Genomic DNA, 21,351 nt, shown 5'->3' on the forward strand with positions numbered 1-21,351 from the left:
CACGCCAAGTTCGGCCACGAAGCTCGGCGGTGTCATCCGCCGTGCTCCTTCAACGGGTCGGGAAACGCCCGGGCCGGCGCTCAATTGTGGCGATGAGCGCCGGCCGTTCGAGCAGCCTGCTGTTCATAACGGACACCTTCTCCGGGCGCCGTTACCTGTGCGACACGGGAGCACAGGTGAGTGTCATTCCCGCCGGCACGTCAGACAAGCACGCCGCGGGTGGGGGCCCCGCGCTGCTTGCCGCGAACGGGACGCCCATCCGTACGTACGGAAAACGCTGCCTCTCTCTGCGGTTTGGAGGGCAGGTTTTCCGATGGACGTTCGTCACCGCCGACGTGCCCATGGCACTGCTTGGCGCGGACTTCCTGTGCGCTAATGGGCTCCTGGTCGACGTCAAGCGCAGACGGCTTGTCCAGGCCGAGACGTTCAGCTCGCTCGCATGTGCGTTGCCCAGCTCAACGAGCGGCTTGCCAAGCGGCTTGCCGAACGATTCGGTTCCGGCCACGTTGGTCTGTACGCTTCCGGCAGCGGACGCATTCACCCGCCTCCTCGCCGGCTTCCCGGCCCTCACGCGGCCCACCTTCTCGGCGGGGGCCGTCAAGCACGGGGTGGCCCATCACATCCCCACCGTCGGGCCACCGGTCTACGCCCGGGCACGCCGCCTCGAGCCGACGAAGCTGGCGGTGGCAAAAGCGGAGTTCGCTACCCTGGAGCGACTCGGCATCGTTCGGCGCTCAGAGAGCGCTTGGGCGTCGCCGCTGCACATCGTGCCGAAGCCCGGCGGGGGATGGCGACCGTGCGGGGACTATCGCCGTCTCAATGACGCCACGACTCCCGACCGCTACCCCGTCCCCCACATTCAGGACTTTTCCGCCCGTTTGGCGGGCAGGTCCTTCTTCTCGAAGGTGGACCTCATACGCGGCTACCATCAGGTCCCCGTCAGGCCGGAGGACGTCCCGAAGACGGCGGTCATCACGCCATTCGGACTCTTCGAGTTCCTGCGCATGCCCTTCGGTCTGAAGAATGCGGCTCAGGCGTTCCAGCGACTGATGTACAGCGTCCTGCGCGACTTGGATTTTGTCTACGTCTACCTGGACGATATCCTCGTCGCCAGCGCGTCCCGCGAAGAGCACCTACGCCACCTCCGCACGCTCTTCGAACGCCTGGGCCAGCATGGCCTGATTGTGAACCCCGCAAAGTGCCGGTTCGGCGCCGCCACAATCGATTTTCTGGGGCACCGTGTCACCAGGCACGGAGCCGTCCCCCTGCCGGCCAAGGTGGAGGCGGTGAAGGGGTTTCCGCGCCCCCGCACGATCAGAGGGCTGCAGGAGTTCCTGGGCATGGTGAACTTTTACCATCGGTTCCTGCCCCGTATCGCCCAGCTCCTGCGCCCCCTGCACGAAGCTCTCCGAGGTAAGCCGGGCAAAGGCGACGTTACCTGGACCGAGCAGATGGACACGGCGTTCACGGGCGCGAAGCTCGCCTTGGCTAACGCCACCATGCTCGCGCACCCGGCGCCCGATGCACCGATCGCCCTCACCACCGATGCCTCGGACTACGCGGTGGGCACGGTGCACGAGCAATGGGTGCGTGGAGCTCGGCAACCGCTGGCGTTCTTTAGCCGGCAGCTTCGCCCGCCCGAACGCCGTTACAGTACCTTCGACCGCGAGTTGCTCGGACTTCACTTGGCGGTCAGGCACTTCCGCCATCTGCTCGAGGGCCGGGCGTTCACTGCCTTCGTCGACCACAAGCCGCTGATCTTCGCGATGGGCAAGGTCACCGAGCCGTGGTCGGCCCGGCAGCAGCGTCACCTCTCGGCCGTGTCCGAGTACACGACGGACATCCAGCACGTCGCGGGGAAGGACAACCCGGTGGCGGATTGCCTTTCCCGGGCCGTCGCCCACGCAGTCCACCTCGGCATCGACTATGCCCGGATGGCAGCGGACCAGGCCGCTGACCCCGACGTCCAGGCCTTGCGGACCGCCGTCACGGGCCTCCGCGTCACCGAGGTGCCGTTCGACGGCGCGGGCGCGGCCCTCTGGTGCGACGTCTCCCTCGGGCGTCCTCGCCCCATTGTGCCCGCGGGCTGGCAGCGCCAGGTGTTTGACGCCATCCACGGCCTGTCCCACCCGGGCGCGAGGGCCTCCCAAAGGCTGATCGCCGACAAGTTCGTCTGGCATGGCCTCCGGAAGGCCGTCCGCGGCTGGGCCAGGACATGCCTCGCGTGCCAGCGCGCCAAGGTGCACCGGCACACCCAGGCCCCGTTGGCCCCGTTCACGGTGCCGGAACGCCGGTTTGACCACATCCACGTGGACCTGGTGGGACCTCTGCCCCCCTCGCGGGGTTTCACCCACGTCCTCACCATGGTGGACCGCACCACCCGGTGGCCGGAGGCCGTGCCCTTGGCGTCGACAACGGCGGCCGATGTCGCGCAGGCTTTCATCGCCACCTGGGTCGCCCGGTTCGGCGCCCCCTCAGACATCTCATCCGACCGCGGCCCCCAGTTCACCTCGGAGCTCTGGGGGGTGGTTGCGCAGGGGCTCGGGGTCCGGCTGCACCGAACCACGGCCTACCACCCCCAGGCTAACGGCCTGTGTGAGCGATTTCACCGCTCATTGAAGGCCGCGCTCCGGGCCACCCTCCGTGACGGCGGCTGGGTCGACAGGCTCCCCTGGGTCCTGCTGGGCCTCCGGACGGCGCCCAAGGAGGACCTGCGCGCATCCGCGGCGGAGTTGGTCTTCGGGCAACCGCTGCGGGTGCCGGGCGAGTTCCTCCCCGACTCCACGGCACCATGGTCCGCGGCACAGCAGCGCTCCGCTCTGCAAGAGACCGCCCAGAGGTTCGCCCCGGTGCCAACGGCATGCCACGGGCACCCACCGACGCACGTCGCCCCGGAGCTTCGCACGGCGGAGTACGTCTTCGTCCGCCACGATGCCCATCGGACACCACTGCATCTTACAATAAAGACGTTTATATGTTACCGCTTGTCCGCTTCCTCCTTGCTCACAAGCAGCGCGCGTAACGCCGCGCTTTAACAGAATGGTTCACATTATGTTTTGGTACTATCTGATGCAAGAATTAAAGGTATGAGTGACATAATTCAATTCAATTGATTGGGCATAATTTAGAAAGAAACACACCTTTGTAGGAGCTGTGCTCCCACGTAATCGGAAGAATGGACGCGACAAAAAGCTGGAATTCGTCCGAGTTTCTTTATTGTCACAAAACAACTCGGGTACTCTGAAAAGCCCGTTTATTGGGCAGCAATATATATACACATTATCCCGGAGCTTTTGCCCGGGAAAGGCGAGAGGGGGCGTGGCCGGGCGTCCTGGACGCGGCCTGGCAAGTCGAGGGCGGGCATGCGGGCGTCCCGGATGCGGCCTGGCAAGTCGAGAGCGGGCATGGCCGGGCGTGCCTGGGCATGCCCGGGCGTCCCGGACGAGGCCTGGCAAGTTGAGAGCGGGCCTGCCCGGGCGTCCTGGACAAGCCCGGCATGGTGATCGCTCCGCGTCCTTGGTAGGTGCAAGGTGATTGTGTAAACCCAGCGGTAGCCGCTACACCTTTCTATATAAGGTCCCACAGTTGACAGTACATGTCAGAGCAGAAATTCTACGATGAAGTCCAAGGAACTGTCCTTATAACTCCAACATCAGCCTGTGAGGAGGCATAGATCTGGTGAAGGATATAAAACAACTCGTATAAAGCACGTCAAAAATGACGGGTTGGAACAGTTTTTGACGGTACAGCCACGTGAGCATACCAAAGTCTGAAGTCTGGGCCTAGTGTCAGTGCTTTTAATCATCTTTATTTGTAAGACATCCTACAGACGTAAATGAACACTTGTTTTACTCTGCTCACATTGCACATCACGTGCAGCAAATTTCACCTCCCTGTGCCTTGTATTTATTGTGATTAAAAAATACCGCTTCTGTGCACAAACATTGAGGCTCAGTTTGCAAGCCACCGTCTACAATTCCAATGCACGAGGCATAATTACTTTTCTTTTGGGTCTTCAGAGTCCTTGGGGTCTTTTGTGTCCTTGGGGTCATTTGGGTCCTTGAGGTCTTCAGCGTCTTCAGCATCTTTTGTGGCTTTTGTGTCTTTTGGGTCTTCTTGTTCATCGGTGTCTTTTGGGTCATTTGAGTCTTTTGAGTCATTCGAGTATTTTGGGTCCTCAGTCTGGATCGTTGGGGGTATTTAAGGGTCTTTGGGGTATTTTGTGTCTTAGGGGTAATTTGGGGTCCACTGGGTCCTCAGGGTATTTAAGGGGCTCTGGGGTCTTTTTGGTCTTTTGGACAGTTTCAGTCTTTGGGGTATTTCGGGTCTTTAACGGTCTACGGGGTATTTTAGGTTTTCAAGATCTTTTCGGTATTCTGGGTCTTTTTTTTTTTTGTATACAGAATCGAGGCTTGTGAAAGAGCTAACATTTATCAAACAAACAAATCAAACAAACAAGCAAACAAAGTATATAAAAAGGGGAGCGGTAGACAAGATGGGGAGAGAAGGGGAAGCACACAAACACAACATTTGAGAGCAGGGACATCGGGAGATGTGTGGGAGGGAGAGGGCTTGGGGGGAGGCAGGATAGGTATAAAACACAAGAACACCAAGGACTTCCAGGAAAGAAGTTGGTATTTCAAAAATACCAACTTTTCGATCTTTTCGGTCTTTGGGGTTTTTGGGTCTTCTTGGTCTTTAAGGGTCTTTTGGATATTTTGTGTCTTGGGGCCTTTTTGGTCTTCTGGGTCTTTTCAATCATTTCAGTAACTGAGATCTTTTGGGTCTTCGGGCTTTTTTAGGTGTTCAGGGTATTTTTGATATTTTTGGTCTTCAGGGTATTTAATGGTCTTTGGAGTATTTTGGGTCTTTGGAGTATTTGGGGTCTTCATGGTCGTTTGGGTCTTTAACAGTCTTCAGAGTCTTTTGGGTCTTCGGGGTCTTTAAGGGTATTGGGGTCTTTTGGGTTTTCAGGGACTTGTCGGTCTTTTAAGTCCTCTTGGTCATTTGGGTCCTTGGGGTCGTCAGGGTATTTATGGGTCTTTGGGGTATTTTGGGTCTTTGGGGTCTTTTGGGTGTTTAACAGTCTTCAGGGTCTTTTTGGGTCTTTGGGGCATTTTGGGCCTTAGGGGTTTTATGAGTTTTCGGGGTCTTTAAGGGTCTTCGGGGTATTTAGAGTCTTCATGGTCTTTTGGGTCTTTAAGGATATTGGGGCCTATTGGGTTTTTTTGGGTCTTTGGAGTATTTTGGGTCTTACACTGTCTTCGGGGTCTTCAGGGTATTTTTGGGTGTTTGGGGCCCATTGGGTCTTCAGGGTCTTTGGGGTAGTTTGGGTCTTTGGAGTCCTTGGGGTCTTTTGGGTCTTCATGGTATTTTGAGTCTTTAACAGTCTTCAGGGTGTTTTGGGTCTTTGTGGTATTTTGGGTGTTTGGATTCCATTGGGCCTTCAGGGTCTTTTGGATCTTCAGAGTCCTTGGGGGTCTTCTGAGTCTTTGGGATCTTTTGGGTCCTCTGTCATTTGGGTCCTTTAGGATGGTAGTATCGTTAGGATGGTAGTATCGTTGAGAGAGAGGAAGACAAATGATGAATTGCGAAAGATGATGGGAATAGAGCCTGTGATTGATGCTGTGAAGAGGAACAGGTTGAGATGGTTTGGTCATGTGTTGAGGAAGGATGAAAGTGACTGGTTGAGAAGAGTGATGGAAATGAATGTAGAAGGGAGTAGAGGTCGGGGAAGACTGAGAAAGACTTGGCTAAAGATGGTGGAAGAAGAAATGCGGGCAAGGGGGTTAACAAAGAGAGATGCAGAAAATAGGGCAAAATGGAGAAGATTGTCATGGGGACCGCAAGGCTAACCCCCGCTCTAGCAGGGAAAATGGCCTTTAAAATACATGTTGTGTTGTTGTTGTGTCATTTGGGTCCTTGGAGTTGCTTGGGTCTTTTTGATCCTCAGGGTCTTTTGGGTGTTTGGGGTCCCTTAGGTCTTCAGGGTCTTTTCAGTCTTTTGGGTCTTTGGGATATTTTGGGTCTTCAGAGTCCTTGGGGTCTTCTGGATCCTTGGGGTATTCATGGTTGTGTCTTTAACAGTCTACAGGGTATTTTGGGTGTTTGGGGTCCATTGGGTCTTCGGGATCTTCTGGGTCCTTGGGGTCTTTTGGGTACTCAGTCTTTTAGGTCTTTTAACTGGTTGACACACAGTCGTGTTCAAAGATTTCCCCTTAACCCCATCGCCCCCCCCCCCCACTCCACTCAAATCCCTCCAAAAGCACTACTCAAAGCCTTTAAAACCTAGCCTTATGAAGGGACACACACACACACACACACACACACACACACACACACACACACACACACACACACACACACACACACACACACACACACACACATTGTGTTTTATATGGTAGATTTATAAAGAGTGCTGAAAGTTCCCAAGCTCAATCATTAGGAAATAGAAAGAATATGGATCTTCCCAGATTCTTCCTGGAGCTGGCCGTCTGACCAAACTGAGCAACCGGGCAAGAAGGACCTTGGTCAGGGAGGTGACCAAGAACCCAATGACAACTCTGACAGAACTACAGAGTTCCTTGGCCAAGATGGGAGAACCTGCCGGAAGGCCAACAGTCTCTGCAGCACTTCACAAATTTAGGCTTTATGTGAGAGTGACCAGATGGAAGCCAATCCTGAGAAAAAGGCACATGATAGCACACCTGAAGTTTGCAAGAAGGCACGTGAAAGACTGAGAGCATGAGGCAAAAGATTATGTGATTTAATGAGACGAAAATTGAACTCTTTGGCTTGAATGCAAAGCGCTATGTCTGGCAAAAACCACGCACAGGTCATCACCCATACAACACCATCCCTACCATGAAGCATGGTGGTGGCAGCATCATGCTATGGGGATGATTTTCAATGGCAGGGAGACTTGTAAGGATAGAGGGAACAATGAATGGAGCCAAATACAGTACAGGCAAATCCTGTTTGGAGAAGAACCTGCTTCAGAGTGCAAAAGGCCTCAGACTGCGGTGAAGATTTACGTTACAACAGGACAATGACCCAAAAGCATACAGCCAAAGCAACACTGGAATGGCTTCAGAACAAAAACATGAAAGTCCTTGAGTGGCCCAGCCAAAGCCCAGACTTTAATCTCATTGAGAATCTGTGGAAAGACTTGAAGATTGCTGCTCACCAACACTCCCCATCGAACTTGACAGAGCTTGAGCAAATCTCCAAGGAAGAATGGGGGAAACTCCACAAATCCAGATGTGCAAGCTGATCGACATACTACTCTAATCGCTGCCAAAGGCGCTTCTACGAAGTATTGACTCAGGGATGGATACTTATGTAAATTAGACATTTCTGTATTTCATTTTCAATAAATTAGTGAAAAAAATTCTAAAAACATCTTTTCACTTGTGCCATTATATGGGGTGATTGGGGTATTATGCGTATATCGGTGACAAATATTTAAGTTTAATTGGTTCACGAGTTATCAAGTGACCACTATATTCGTCATGTGTGTGCGTCTGTCTGTGTGTGTGTGTGTCTGTCTGTCCGCAGCATAACTACCCAATGATATCATCCGATCTTGATGAAACTTGGGTGGGAGGTTGATATCATGATCTAGTTGTGTCCTGCCTAGATTGGGCGTATTGCGCCCATTGTGGGCGGAGCCACGCCCGAAAAAGATGTCTTTTTAGGGGTAATCGAGTTCAAGCTACATCTTCTCCGAGGGGTTTGGTGGAATCTGACAGGGGTTTCGATATTTGGTTAGGCAAATGTCAGGTGTATAGCCCCACGGAGCTCGATTTTTTAAATATATATTTTTAATTAATTAATTAATTAATTTTCATTTCATTTTTCACCGAATTTTCGGTATTGTGCAGCTAACTAATCTCATAACTGATTATACATTATTTTCTATCTCATTTCAAGGTCAGTAACCTTCGTTTTGACATTTCCGGGCCTGGCCTGTCCGGGATTGTTTCGGTTACAGTCCGTCCTTTGTCATAGTCGAGGGACTAAGGGAGATATGAGGCTATGTTCGTGCAAATCAGTCTAAAAGCACCAAATTTGGCCCAGATGTAGTTCAGGGCATGCTCTAATGATTTAGCGAGAGCGCCCGAGCCGGCGACCCCCGGGGTCACCATGACGGCCAAATCCAATATGGCCACCGCCCGATCAAGGTTTCGGCTATAACTTTTGATCCAGATACAACAACAACAACATGCATTTTAAGGCCATTTTCCCTGCTAGAGCGGGGGTTAGCCTTGCGGTCCCCATGACGATCTTCTCCATTTTGCCCTATTTTCTGCATCTCTCCTTGTTAACCCCCTTGCCCGCATTTCTTCTTCCACCATCTTTAGCCAAGTCTTTCTCGGTCTTCCCCATCTTCTACTTCCTTCTACATTCATTTCCATCACTCTTCTCAACCAGTCACTTTCATCCTTCCTCAACACATGACCAAACCATCTCAACCTGTTCCTCTTCACAGCATCAATTACAGGCTCTATTCCCATCATCTTTTGCAATTCATCATTTGTCTTCCTCTCTCTCAACGATACTCCGCACATCCGTCGAACCATTCGCATTTCCACCCTTTCCAACCTTCGTTGCTGCTCTACGTACATTACCCATGTCTCGCTCCCATAAATCATAACACTTCTCACACATGCAGCATACACCTTTCCCTTCAGCTTCAACGACACTCCCCTCATCATCAGCACGCCACTCAATTCCCGAAACTTCTTCCATGCAGATCCAGATGAGCTACAAATACAAACGTGGTGTCTATTTTATGTTTTTGGACCATTAGAAACACGTTGGAATGCTTATCTTTACGATTGGGTGTGTCGGGACCCCTAATTTGCATATTTCCAAGATGGCGACTACCTGAAAATGAGTTTTACCATAACTTTTTTTTTTGTTTGTATACTGAATCGAGGCTCGTGAAAGAGCTAACATTTATTTCACTAACAAAACAACCAGACAAACAAAATATACAAAAAGAGGGAGCGGAGGACAAGATGGGGAGAGAAGGGGAAGCACACAACCGCAACATTTGAGAGCAGGGAGAAGTGTGGGAGGGAGAGGGCTTGGGGGGAGGAAGCATGGGAAGGGGGGGGGGGGGAGAGGTATAAAACACAAGGGGACCGAAATTAGCGGGGGTAGAAAAGATCAAGGTTTTGGATGGGGGAGGATAAGAGATGGTGGGGAACAGCTGTTTTAAAGACCTGGAGGGTGGAGTGGGATTGAAGAGAGTGAGGGAGTTTGTTCCAGAGGCGGGAGAAAAGAGGAATGAAGGAGTGAAGGTGAGCAGAAAGTCTTGATTTTGGCAGTTTAACCATAAGAGGGTTGCAGGCACATCTTGTGCGACCTGTAGGAATATTTGGGGGACAGAGCCCAGAGAGAGCTGGGGGGGGGGGGGGGGGGCAAGGCCAGAGAGGAGTCGGTAGAAGACGGAAAGACCACCAACCTGCTTGCGGTGAGTGAGTGAAAGGCCCTTGGAGATAGCTTCATCGCGGGAGATTCCAATGATTCTGAACGCTTTGGTTTCAACAGCGTGAAGACGAGCTAGGTGTGAGGCAGGAGCACCAGACCAGAGGGGAGAGCAGTATTCCATAGAGCTGCGGATGAAAGCCTTGTATGTGGTGAGGAGCTCAGGTGTGCCAACTTGTGACTCTTTTGGCAAACATGGTGTCTATTTTATGCTTTTTGAGCATTAGAAACACATTGGAGTACTCAGATTGATATGATTGAATCTATCTAGAGCACTCTAATTTGCATATTACAAATATGGCCGCTATCCTGAAAAATAAATTTAACGTACATTTTCACCCAGATTGAGTGCAGAGTTGTAGGAACGAGTTAAGATTAAACTCGTGAAAACAATCAACCTATGTATCTTACATACGTCATTTTTATTGAAACAATTCTAGAAATAGAAGAGTAGAACCCATTCCTATTGATACAGTTAACAACCAGTGAACATGCATCAATATACGTACAAGTGAGTAGTAATTATGTACATGGGGGGGTTATAAGTTCTCAGGTATATGTTCTCAGTCCTTTTGATTTACCAGGGCGACTGTTTTTGGATAGTAGCTGTTGAGATGACGAGTGGATTTTTGTTTTATCCTAATCACACAACCAGATTACTCAAATATCGTCGTATCGACCCTCATTGTTGGTACAGGCACCCTCACATCCACATATCGAGGTGCAACGGACTCCAGCATTTGCAGCGCCCACTACATGACTTTTTGAAGCCACAGTGGAGGAGGATGGCGCAGGCTTTACTGGCATCTGCAAGATGGGTCCAGTAATGTTCCCAAGTCTTGGTCGTGGAGTCCCAGTACCAGCCCCACGTACTGAACTCTGGGATATTTTGCTGGATGGAGGTTGCCTGATTCCAGTAGAAGCTGGCCTGCAGCAGTGCCCTTTTGACATGCTGAATCAGTGCAGCTTGGGTGGGAGGCAGGTTCTCGAGGGACTTGGTACCGTTTGAGAAAAGCCGAGTCTGGTTTCATCTACTCGGCTGGAGCCACAGCTCTTGCTGTACATGATGACGACCATATGCTCCAGTCTTTGGACATGGACATCTGAGTTGATCTGTTCAGGCTCCAAGGTGAGGGTGACCAGGGTTTCTGTGAGATCCGGTGTTGCCTCCCAAGCTGCCCATGCACTCCTTTTCCCATGGCCCAGAAAGGCTGAAGTAGTATCACATCCTTTTAGCGAGTGCAAGAGAGGTAAAGCCAGTGACTTTTGGGGACCAAGAGCATTGCGGATCTCGTGAACAGGAATGTCCCGGTAGTTCTTTCTACATGTGAAGCCGATCCAGAGCTCTGTGAGGCCTAATGTGCCGAAGAAGCGGATTGCAAGTAATACAACATCGCTGTCGACCGTACGGACAAATGCCTTTTTATGGCCATTGGCCCAAGCATGTGCCAAGTGCAGAATCATTCTCGTGTCTGCTTCAGGATGGTTACAAGGCTGAAGCGCAGATATGTCATATTCAGGTCTGTTGGAGAGTACAACATCCTTCTTGGTAGAAAGGAGAAGTTTACCCTGTATGTCATGCTTGGTGAGCTCATCGCTGATAAGTCCAAATAGTTCTTTTTTGTTCTCTTCATTCTTCACGAAGTCACTGTTCCAGTTATGCTTTGGAATAGGAGTTCTGCCATCTCCTATTTTAGTTCTTGACCCCGTTCCTCGGCGTTGGTGAGTTTGTGCTTTGAGGTTCTCCTCTGGATACGTATCGAACATGATGTCCAAGCGCTCGACAGATTCACGGCTCATGTGCGACCTCACAAACCCAGCAATATTGGTGTTTACATAGTCCTGGAATGTTTTTGCAGTAATTGGCTGGACCTTTTGGACCATTACTGCTCCATCGAGCACAACTACAGTGGCATCCCTGGCTGCTGCTACGTGGGTTTTTGCCGCATTCACGCATTCAAGAACGTCCGCCTTTTTGCCGCTGCGTAAAAGCCCTTGGTTGGAAATGCTGGGTGGCTCCCTCTGATTTTCAAACCTGAAGAATTCTGCCATGTCTGCATCGGGCCGGGATTGAAGGGAAAGGAATAGTTGGGTGACGAGAGTCATGTTTTGCTTGTGAACGCCATTCTTCTTTTTGTGTTTGGCTTTTGGGTCAGGTCGATTGGCAAACGTCAAGGTATTTGTCCGTGGGATCGTATCTGAAACGGGCTTGGTGACCTTGTCAGGTCGCTGCTCTACGTAAGCTGAATGTAGGGCCATACCAACTTCGTGAACACTTGCGAGCGATCCAGCCACTTCTGTTTCCATAACGTCTTGTGTGTCGAGTGCTATGAGGTCGTGATTCGCTGATAGAAAGGGATTTCCGTGGGTTTCCATAACCTCGGTGAAGGATTTGACATCTTTCCTAAATTTGACCTGCAAGCTATGTGCCTCTTCATGATGAGATGTTGACGATGATGAGCTGCTGTTATACACAGCTTCGAACTCTTGCACCAACCTGGCGCAGTCAGGCCCTGCAAGCATGAAGAGTGTGAGGGCTTCAGGGCTTTCATGGAGTCCAGCTGCTCCACCACAGGACTGCGGGATTTTGTTTGATTGCTCATGGGATTGATCTTTTGCAATCAAGCTGAACTTACGTTCTGACCGCTGCACTACGAAATTCCCCTTCAAGAACTCTTCATAAATGGCAGGATTTTTTTTCAGGCAGCTCAACCATGTCTCGCACGTGGATGTGTAACCAGCGGGCGTAGTTTGTGTGATCCATCACGTGAAACCAAGCACACAGCTCATCACAAACTTGAACGTACAGCTTGAAGTGTCCTTCTCGAAGCAATCAAATCAATCGACAGAGTAATAGCTCTAGATCCATGATGGTGAAATATATATGAAAATAATACACATGACTTACGTGAGACATGAAATAGTAGTTGTAGACAGAAGTAAAACGAGAGGGTCTCCCCTTATTTTCAGGATGTCTCCCATCAATTGAAATGATACGAATGCATTATTATGAGCAAAGGGAGAGCAATGCCGTCTTCATTGTGTCTTTAATGACTATTGTGAAAATATGACTTCTCAAAAAAGTGGTTCTGATGACTTACGTGAGGCAGGAAAGAGTCGTTGTATACGTTGTCATTGTCCATCTTCATGACTTGCACACAAGCACTACTGTAAACAGCTGGATTTAACGGGTTTCTAATGCTCAAAAAGCATAAAATAGACACCAAGTTTGCCAAAAGAGTCACAAGTTATGGTAAAACTCATTTTCGGGTAGTTGCCATCTTGGAAATATGCAAATTATGGGTCCAGACACACCCAATCGTAAGGATAAGCATTCCAACGTGTTTCTAATGGTCCAAAAACATAAAATAGACACAACGTTTGTATTTGTAGCTCATCTGGATCAAAGGTTATAGCCGAAACCTTGATCGGGCAGTGGCCATATTGGATTTGGCCGCCATAGTGACCCCGGGGGTCGCCGGCTCAGGCGCTCTCGCTAAATCATTAGAGCATGCCCTGAGCTACATCTGGGCCAAATTTGGTGCTTTTAGACTGATTTGTACGAAAATATCCCTCAGGCCCTCGACTATCATTGATTACCGCTCGCTCGTGAACCATCGTCGTCTCCTGACTTGTCCATTTAAAATTCAGGCTGTAACACAACAAAATGTTAAAAAGTCAAGGGGTGTGAATACTTTCTGAAGCCACTGTCTGTAGCTGATGTGACGATGTCATACAATTGTCTACCAAAACTTGCACCTTCAATGAGTTTGCGACCCTTCAACCGGGACTGCATTTACAAATCCCAAGTGTGCACGAAATCGGCGTTCTAAGTTGTGTGCATTTACTCCCCGACAAAATGAATTGAGGAAAAACATGGTTATTCATTTTACAACGGCTAACATTTAGACAACCGAAAACTGTATGAACCAACAAAAAACTGGAGTTATTTCAAAGGTAAAACGGAGGTAATTACACAACGACTATTTCTAGCTACAGTAGGAGTCATCTATCTATAATTCCAGTAATCTCTGTGTGTGTGTGTGTGTGTGTGTGTGTGTGTCTGTCTGTGTGTGTGTTTGTTTGTTTGTCTGTGACCGCTGTTTCTCGACAACCACGGGTCCGATATACTTGAAACTTGCCAGGTATATTGCTGGGGACCCGAGGATGTGCCTTTTCAAGGTTTGAAATTAATCGGACAAGTAGTTACCGAGCTATGTCCAAAAAACGATTCAACCAATCAGAGAGCAGCGAGCTATCACGTGTGCCGAACGTGCCGAACAGACTCTGCCTCGGACGGCACATTTGAGAGCGTATTCATTTATTTCACGTTGGCAAACTATGTTGCCGTTAAACTATGTTTTAAAACTAATTAAAACTAATTTGCGATTCATCGTAACTGCGATTTGCGACCTTCCGGACAGTGAAGACTGCACTTCCGGCAGCCAATCACAGAACGCGTTATTGCATAGGCGTGGCCGATGTGAGAGCGAGCCGAGCCGAGCGCGTGCGCCATTACGGTTCGTAATTCGATTTCTTCCGGAGAAAATAATAATTTCTCGATTTCTTATGCGCATTATTTCTCCCAATTCAGTCAGAGCGAAGGGCGGAAGCGAAGAGCGTTGTTTTTTTTGTTTACGGGCGTACGGGCGTACGGGCGGGGTAGAGCGTACGGGTAGCGTTATTTTTTTTTTTTGGCAAGGAACGGGCACCCACGTACGGGCATGCCCTAGTCTATCTATAATTCCAGCAATCTCTGTGTGTGTGTGTGTCTGTGTGTCTGTGTGTCTGTGTGTCTGTGTGTGTGTTTGTTTGTTTGTCTGTGACCGCTGTTTCTCGACAACAACGGGTCCGATATACTTGCAACTTGCCAGGTATATTGCTGGGGACCCGAGGATGTGCCTTTTCAAGGTTTGAAATTAATCGGACAAGTAGTTACCGAGCTATGTCCAAAAAACGATTCAACCAATCAGAGAGCAGCGAGCTATCACGTGTGCCGAACGTGGCGAACAGACTCTGCCTCGGACGGCACATTTGAGAGCGTATTCATTTATTTCACAACTATGTTGGCGCTATGTTGGCGTTAAACTATGTTTTAAAACTAATAAAAACTAATTTGCGATTCTTTCGCTTTCCTGCGCGTTTGGGCACGCTATGGCGATTTCTTTACCAAACTCCGCAAGCCGTTCGCTTTGGACCAAACCATTTCATGTAAATAGAGGGGGGGGGATTGTCACCGTACTCGCAAGCCGTTCGCTTTGGACCAAACCATTTCATGTAAATAGAGGGGGGGGGATATAATTTTAGATATAGATATAGTACGGGCATGCCCTAGTCTATCTATAATTCCAGTAAACTCTGTGTGTGTGTGTGTGTGTGTGTGTGTGTGTGTCTGTGTGTGTGTTTGTTTGTTTGTCTGTGACCGGTGTTTCTCGACAACCACGGGTCCGATATACTTGAAACTTGCCAGGTATATTGCTGGGGACCCGAGGATGTGCCTTTTCAAGGTTTGAAATTAATCGGACAAGTAGTTACCGAGCTATGTCCAAAAAACGATTCAACCAATCAGAGAGCAGCGAGCTATCACGTGTGCCGAACGTGCCGAACAGACTCTGCCTCGGACGGCACATTTGAGAGCGTATTCATTTATTTCACGTTGGCAAACTATGTTGCCGTTAAACTATGTTTTAAAACTAATTAAAACTAATTTGCGATTCATCGTAACTGCGATTTGCGACCTACCGGACAGTGAAGACTGCACTTCCGGCAGCCAATCACAGAACGCGTTATTGCGTAGGCGTGGCCGATGTGAGAGCGAGCCGAGCCGAGCGCGTGCGCCATTACGGTTCGTAATTCGATTTCTTCCGGAGAAAATAATAATTTCTCGATTTCTTATGCGCATTATTTCTCCCAATTCAGTCAGAGCGAAGGGCGGAAGCGAAGAGCGTTGTTTTTTTTGTTTACGGGCGTACGGGCGTACGGGCGGGGTAGAGCGTACGGGTAGCGTTATTTTTTTTTTTTGGCAAGGAACGGGCACCCACGTACGGGCATGCCCTAGTTCTTCATTAATTTAGCACAACTGGATCGGTATATTGTTACCACACATTATTCTTCCAACCAATGCTCTCTTGGTAAACTCAAAACTCAAAATCCTGGCCAACTGCACACCTTAACGTACTCTTGCGTGCTCTCTTGTTTGTGGAACTGTCTTCTGGAGGCAGTTCAATCCCACACTTCCTTCCAGGACTTCGTCTTCTACCGACTCCTCTCTGGCCTTGCCCCCCCAGCCCTCTCTGGGCTCTGTCCCCCAAATATTCCTACAGGTCGCACAAGATCTGCCTGCAACCCTCTTATGGTTAAACTGCCAAAATCAAGACTTTCTGCTCACCTTCACTCCTTCAAAATCACTCTTTTCTCCCGCCTCTGGAACAAACTCCCTCACTCTCTTCAATCCCACTCCACCCTCCAGGTCTATAAAACAGCTGTTCACCACCATCTCTTATCCTCCCCCATCCAAAACCTTTATCTTTTCTACCCCCGCTAATTTCGGTCCCCTTGTGTTTTATACTTCTCCCACCCCCCCCCCCCCCTTCCCACGCCTCCTGCCCGCAAGCCCTCTCCCTCCCACACTTCTCCCTGCTCTCAAATGTTGTGGTTGTGTGCTTCCCCTTCTCTCCCCATCTTGTCTTCCGCTCCCTCTTTTTGTATATTTTGTTTGTCTGGTTCATTTGTTTGTGAAATAAATGTTAGCTCTTTCACGAGCCTCGATTCAGTATACAAAAAAAAAAAAAAAAAAAAAAAAAAAAAACTTAAATCTTGCAATACACCATCATCACGTCATCCCCATCCCTCTTTGAAATCATTTCTACCTCCATTAACTCTGGCTACCTAACCCTTCATTAAGTGATCTTTTATTTGCAGTTCTCCATGTTTCCTCCCCTACTCCCTCTCTCTTCTTTTCCTGTTTATTAATGCCCTTGCTTTGCTGCATCGACCTGTGGCACAATGCCCCACTGCCAACATGTGTTTTACCCTCGATCATCTTGCTCTTCCATGAGCCTTGATATTGCATTTAAAAATAGAAGACATTAGTGTATTTTTACCCTCGCCAGAGGAGAGGGTATTGCATTTGAGTCCGTTTGTCTGTCTGTCTGTCTGTCTGCACAGAATAAATATGATTTTCTCTGCAACCGTTGGTCCGATTGACAGGAAATTTTCACCATCGGTGCAACTCCACCTGTATAATTTTTTAATGATAATTATGACGTCATATGTCGCGTGGTTCGGCCGCCATCTTGGAAAAACCGAAAATTTTTGCACCTCTATATCGCCGAAAATGCTGAATAGAAAAAATTGAGACATGGCTCATTGTAAAGAACTCCATGGGGAATAAAATATGTTAATGATGATGTCATAGGTGCCTCCATTATGATGTCATAATTCGACAAGTACAAAACTTCATCCAATGGAGATGAAATTTCTTGAGCGCTATGTCGGCATTAACTGGTGGAGAAAAAATAAATGGTGACGTCATGGGTCACGTGGTTCGGCCGCTATCTTGGAAAAACCGAAAAACTTTGTACCTCTATATCCCCGAAAGTGCTGAATAGAAAAAATTGAGACATGGCTCATTGTAAGGAACTCTGCATGGGGAATAAAATATGTTAATGATGATTTCGTAGGTGCCTCCATTATGACGTCAATATTCGACAAGTACAAAACTTCATCCGATCAAGAAGCAATTTCTTGAGCATAATCTTGGAATATATTAGTTTAGGAAAAAAAATAATGACGTTATCGGTCACGTGGTTCGGCCGCCATATTTGATTTAACACAAAAGCCTTAAATACCACTGAAAATACATCCTGGCGAGGGTTTGCAATCTCTGATTGCACTTTTTCTTGTTTTACATGGATTATAAAGACATCAGTAGAAAATGGACAAATTAACACAGGATATGAGATATTTAGCTTGGTGCCCAGCATTATGGGACTGTGTGCAAAGGGATGTTTAGCTTAAAAAATGCTAATGAATACAACTTCTGTACAATTTTCCTTGAGCTACATAATTTTCTTGTTTGTTGTGCCTTTTCAGGATGCTTTTCCAATGTCGAAAAGTGCACCGTACCCAGGATGGGTGACTTTCATCATCGTACTCCTAGCAGGGATTCCCAGTGTTGTCATTCCATCCTACATTATTGTAGTATTGCTCATTAAACTGTGGAGGCATTACAATCCACGGCAAGACCGTAACCTTGTGATGGTCCCACCTTCTACAATCCTACCTCCAACATTTTCCTCGACCTCCTTTGATCATACCAGGAGCAGTTGTGTCTCAATTGACTCAAGTGGGATTGATTGCAGACCAAACTTCATTGGGCATGTCAACCCAGTTTACGAAGTGGAGTAGCTCGTAATACATCTCAGGCACCTTAGCTACAGTCACGTGAAAAAGTAAGTACATCCCACGTAAAGTTTTCACTTTTTCAACATATTTCAACATACAGCTATTTGATCTTCATTTCAACAATATTGAGAGATAAAGGTGATATAATATAACAAATATCATGAAACATTTACATTTTGTAGTCCATTGTATAATTTAAATAAACATAAATGCAAATTTCGCATGTGGAAAAAGTAAGTACACCCCGTCATTTATCACTACTTCAAATACCTAAAATTAGAATCAGGTGCACCAGCTCAGGTGCAAATGATTAGAATATCATTAGAGAGGATCTTGGAGGAACCTGTCTTATTTAAACCTCAGACATTTAGTTTGGTTTGCTCTTTGTTGTTGAAGTGTGCGGCGTCACAATGCCGAGATCAAAAGAGCTCTGAGGCCTTCAGAAAGAAGGTTATAGATGCCTACGAGTCTGGGAAGGGATTTAAAAAGATCTCCAAACAATTTGAAATCAATCATTCGACTGTCCGGAAGATCAACTACAGGTGGAGAAGATTCCAAACAACTGCCAACTTGTTCAGGCCAGGCCGTCCCAGCAAGTTCAGCCTGAGAGCAGACTGAAAGTCTGATGCTGAAAGAAGTCTCTAAGAACCCCAGAATGTCATCACGGGACCTACAGGTATCTCTTGCCACTGTTGATGTCAAAGTGCACGAGTCTACCATTAGAAAGAGGCTGCACAAATTTGATCTACATGGGAGGTGTGCCAGGAGGAAACCTTTGCTGACCAGAAAGAACATCAGGGCAAGACTAAAGTTTGCCAATGAACACCTAGGCAAAGACCAGCACTTCTGGAACAATGTGCTCTGGACAGATGAGTCAAAGGTAGAGCTATTTGGCCACAGTACCAGAAGACATGTTTGGCGAAAACCAAAGACAGCATTTGACCACAAGAACCTGATACCAACTGTAAAGCATGGTGGTGGAAATATTATGGTTTGGGGCAGCTTTGCTGCATCAGGGCCTGGGCAGCTCACTATCAGAGAATCCACTATGAATTCTTCATTGTACCAGAGGGTGCTTGAGGATAATGTGAGGCCATCTGTCGGAAAGTTGAAGCTCAACCGAAGATGGACCTTGCAACTTGACAATGACCCTAAACATAACAGGAAATCCACAAAGGAATGGCTGAAAAGAAAGAAATGGAGGGTTCTGGAATGGCCAAGTCAAATTCCGGATCTAAATCCCATTGAGATGTTGTGGGGGGATTTGAAACGAGCTGTGCATGCAAGAAACCCCTCAAACATCGCACAGGTGAAAGAATTCTGCATGGAGGAGTGGGCAAAAATTTCTCCCAGTTGATGTCAGAGACTGGTAGACAGCTATAAGAAACGCCTACTTGAGGTTGTTTCTGCCAAAGGGGGCAATACCACCTATGAGAGCCAAGGGTGTACTTACTTTTTCCACATGCGAAATTTGCATTTATGTTTATTTAAATTATACAATGGACTACAAAATGTAAATGTTTCATGATATTTGTTATATTATATCACCTTTGTCTATCAATATTGTTTAAATGAAGATCAAATAGCTGTATGTTGAAATATGTTGAAAAAGTCAAAACTTTACATGGGGTGTACTTACTTTTTCACGTGACTGTATGTGGAAGAGGAATGTCGACTCTCTCATACAATGAATGATGGAACACTTGGGGGTTAAGGATTTGTGGTACTTTTGATATGAAGTTTGATGGAGAAGATACTTCTCCAGTTTACTTGTAGTAGGTTCAGGGTAGGTTTCTCGGTAGTGGCAGGGTCATCTGTTGGGGATTACTGAAGCAAGATCCCACTGTGAAGTGAAGGATAAATGCGTTCGTTGTTGCTTTGGTGTGAAGGAATTAATATTTTGCATTAAAAATAATAAAAGAAAGCAATTTAGTTTACAAAACCCTGAAAATTATAACCTGTTATTGTGACCATTGCTGAAATTGTATGAACAAAATGATTGTCTTATACACTTTGCATTGCTTAACATCGTAATTTTGTCATCATTGCGATAAAACAGCAGTTCCTAAACCTTGTGTTCATATGTGATGTTATTTTAAAAAAGTGAAATAATAATGTTGCAAGAGAAAAATTTAACTTTTGCAAAATGTCCCCCCCCCCCCACCCCCCCCCCCCACTATCTACGTGCAGCCTTCCTTATTCAGTGTGAAGTTTCTCTTTGCTCCTCCTCCATATAATGGTTTTGTTGAGTTTCCACTCTTTATCCAGCTCTTCCCCAAGCTTTCATATGCCATGGATCAAATCTTATAATGCGGCATTTCATGCAAATGTATTGGGGCATCGTTTTGTTCTCACCAGATAAATTACTGGTATAATAGTTATGTGGAAGGGGATGGGGGGATCCATAGGTAGACAGTGGTAACTGTAGTATGGTCTGTGTGTTTTGAGTAGCGGGTATATTGACAGGTAACAGGGACAACAGGGCTGGCCTGGGACCCTCGTCGGACGCTGGCCTGGGGCCCTCGTCGGACGCTGGCCTGGGACCCTCGTCGGACGCTGGCCTGGGACGCTCGTCGGACGCTGGCCTGGGACGCTCGTCGGACGCTGGCCTGGGACGCTCGTCAGACGCTGGCCTGGGACCCTCGTCGGACGCTGGCCTTGGACCCTCGTCGGACGCTGGCCTGGGACGCTCGTCGGACGCTGGCCTGGGACTCTCGTCGGACGCTGGCCTGGGACGCTCGTCAGACGCTGGCCTTGGACCCTCGTCGGACGCTGGCCCGGGACCCTCGTCGGACGCTGGCCCGGGACCCTCGTCGGACGCTGGCCCGGGACCCTCGTCGGACGCTGGCCCGGGACCCTCGTCGGACGCTGGCCCGGGACCCTCGTCGGACGCTGGCCCGGGACCCTCGTCGGACGCTGGCCTGGGACCCTCGTCGGACGCTGGCCTGGGACCCTCGTCGGACGCTGGCGTGGGACCCTCGTCGGACGCTGGCGTGGGATCCTCGTCGGACGCTGGCGTGGGATCCTCGTCGGACGCTGGCCTGGGACGCTCGTCGGACGCTGGTCTGGGACGCTCGTCGGACGCTGTCCTGGGACGCTCGTCGGACGCTGGCCTGGGACGCTCGTCGGACGCTGGCCTGGGACCCTGGTCGGACGCTGGCCTGGGACGCTCGTCGGACGCTGGCCTGGGACGCTCGTCGGACGCTGGCCTGGGACGCTCGTCGGACGCTGGCCTGGGACGCTCGTCGGACGCTGGCCTGGGACGCTCGTCGGACGCTGGCCTGCGACGCTCGTCGGATGCTGGCCTGGGACCCTCGTCGGACGCTGGCCTGGGACCCTCGTCGGACGCTGGCCTGGGACCCTCGTCGGACGCTGGCCTGGGACCCTCGTCGGACGCTGGCCTGGGACCCTCATCATTCATCGCAAAGGGTCCGAACATTCCGTCCG

At 49.1% G+C, this 21,351-nt stretch overlaps 1 protein-coding gene across 2 annotated transcripts in view; it reads left to right on the forward strand.

Annotated features, from left to right (window-relative positions):
- Positions 1 to 19,974, forward strand: part of SLC6A19 (solute carrier family 6 member 19) — an 89,435-nt gene extending 69,461 nt beyond the window's left edge. For both annotated transcript variants that reach the window (XM_068128289.2, XM_068128290.2), the window contains exon 12: positions 17,593 to 19,974. In XM_068128289.2, the coding sequence (XP_067984390.1) occupies positions 17,593 to 17,907 (315 nt within the window). In that variant the 3' untranslated portion in view covers positions 17,908 to 19,974. The remainder of the gene's footprint in view (positions 1 to 17,592) is intronic.
- Positions 19,975 to 21,351: the final 1,377 nt, after the last annotated feature.

Source organism: Myxine glutinosa, chromosome 9 (assembly GCF_964187855.1).
Source record: "Myxine glutinosa chromosome 9, kmMyxGlut1.1, whole genome shotgun sequence".
NCBI lineage: Eukaryota > Metazoa > Chordata > Myxini > Myxiniformes > Myxinidae > Myxine > Myxine glutinosa.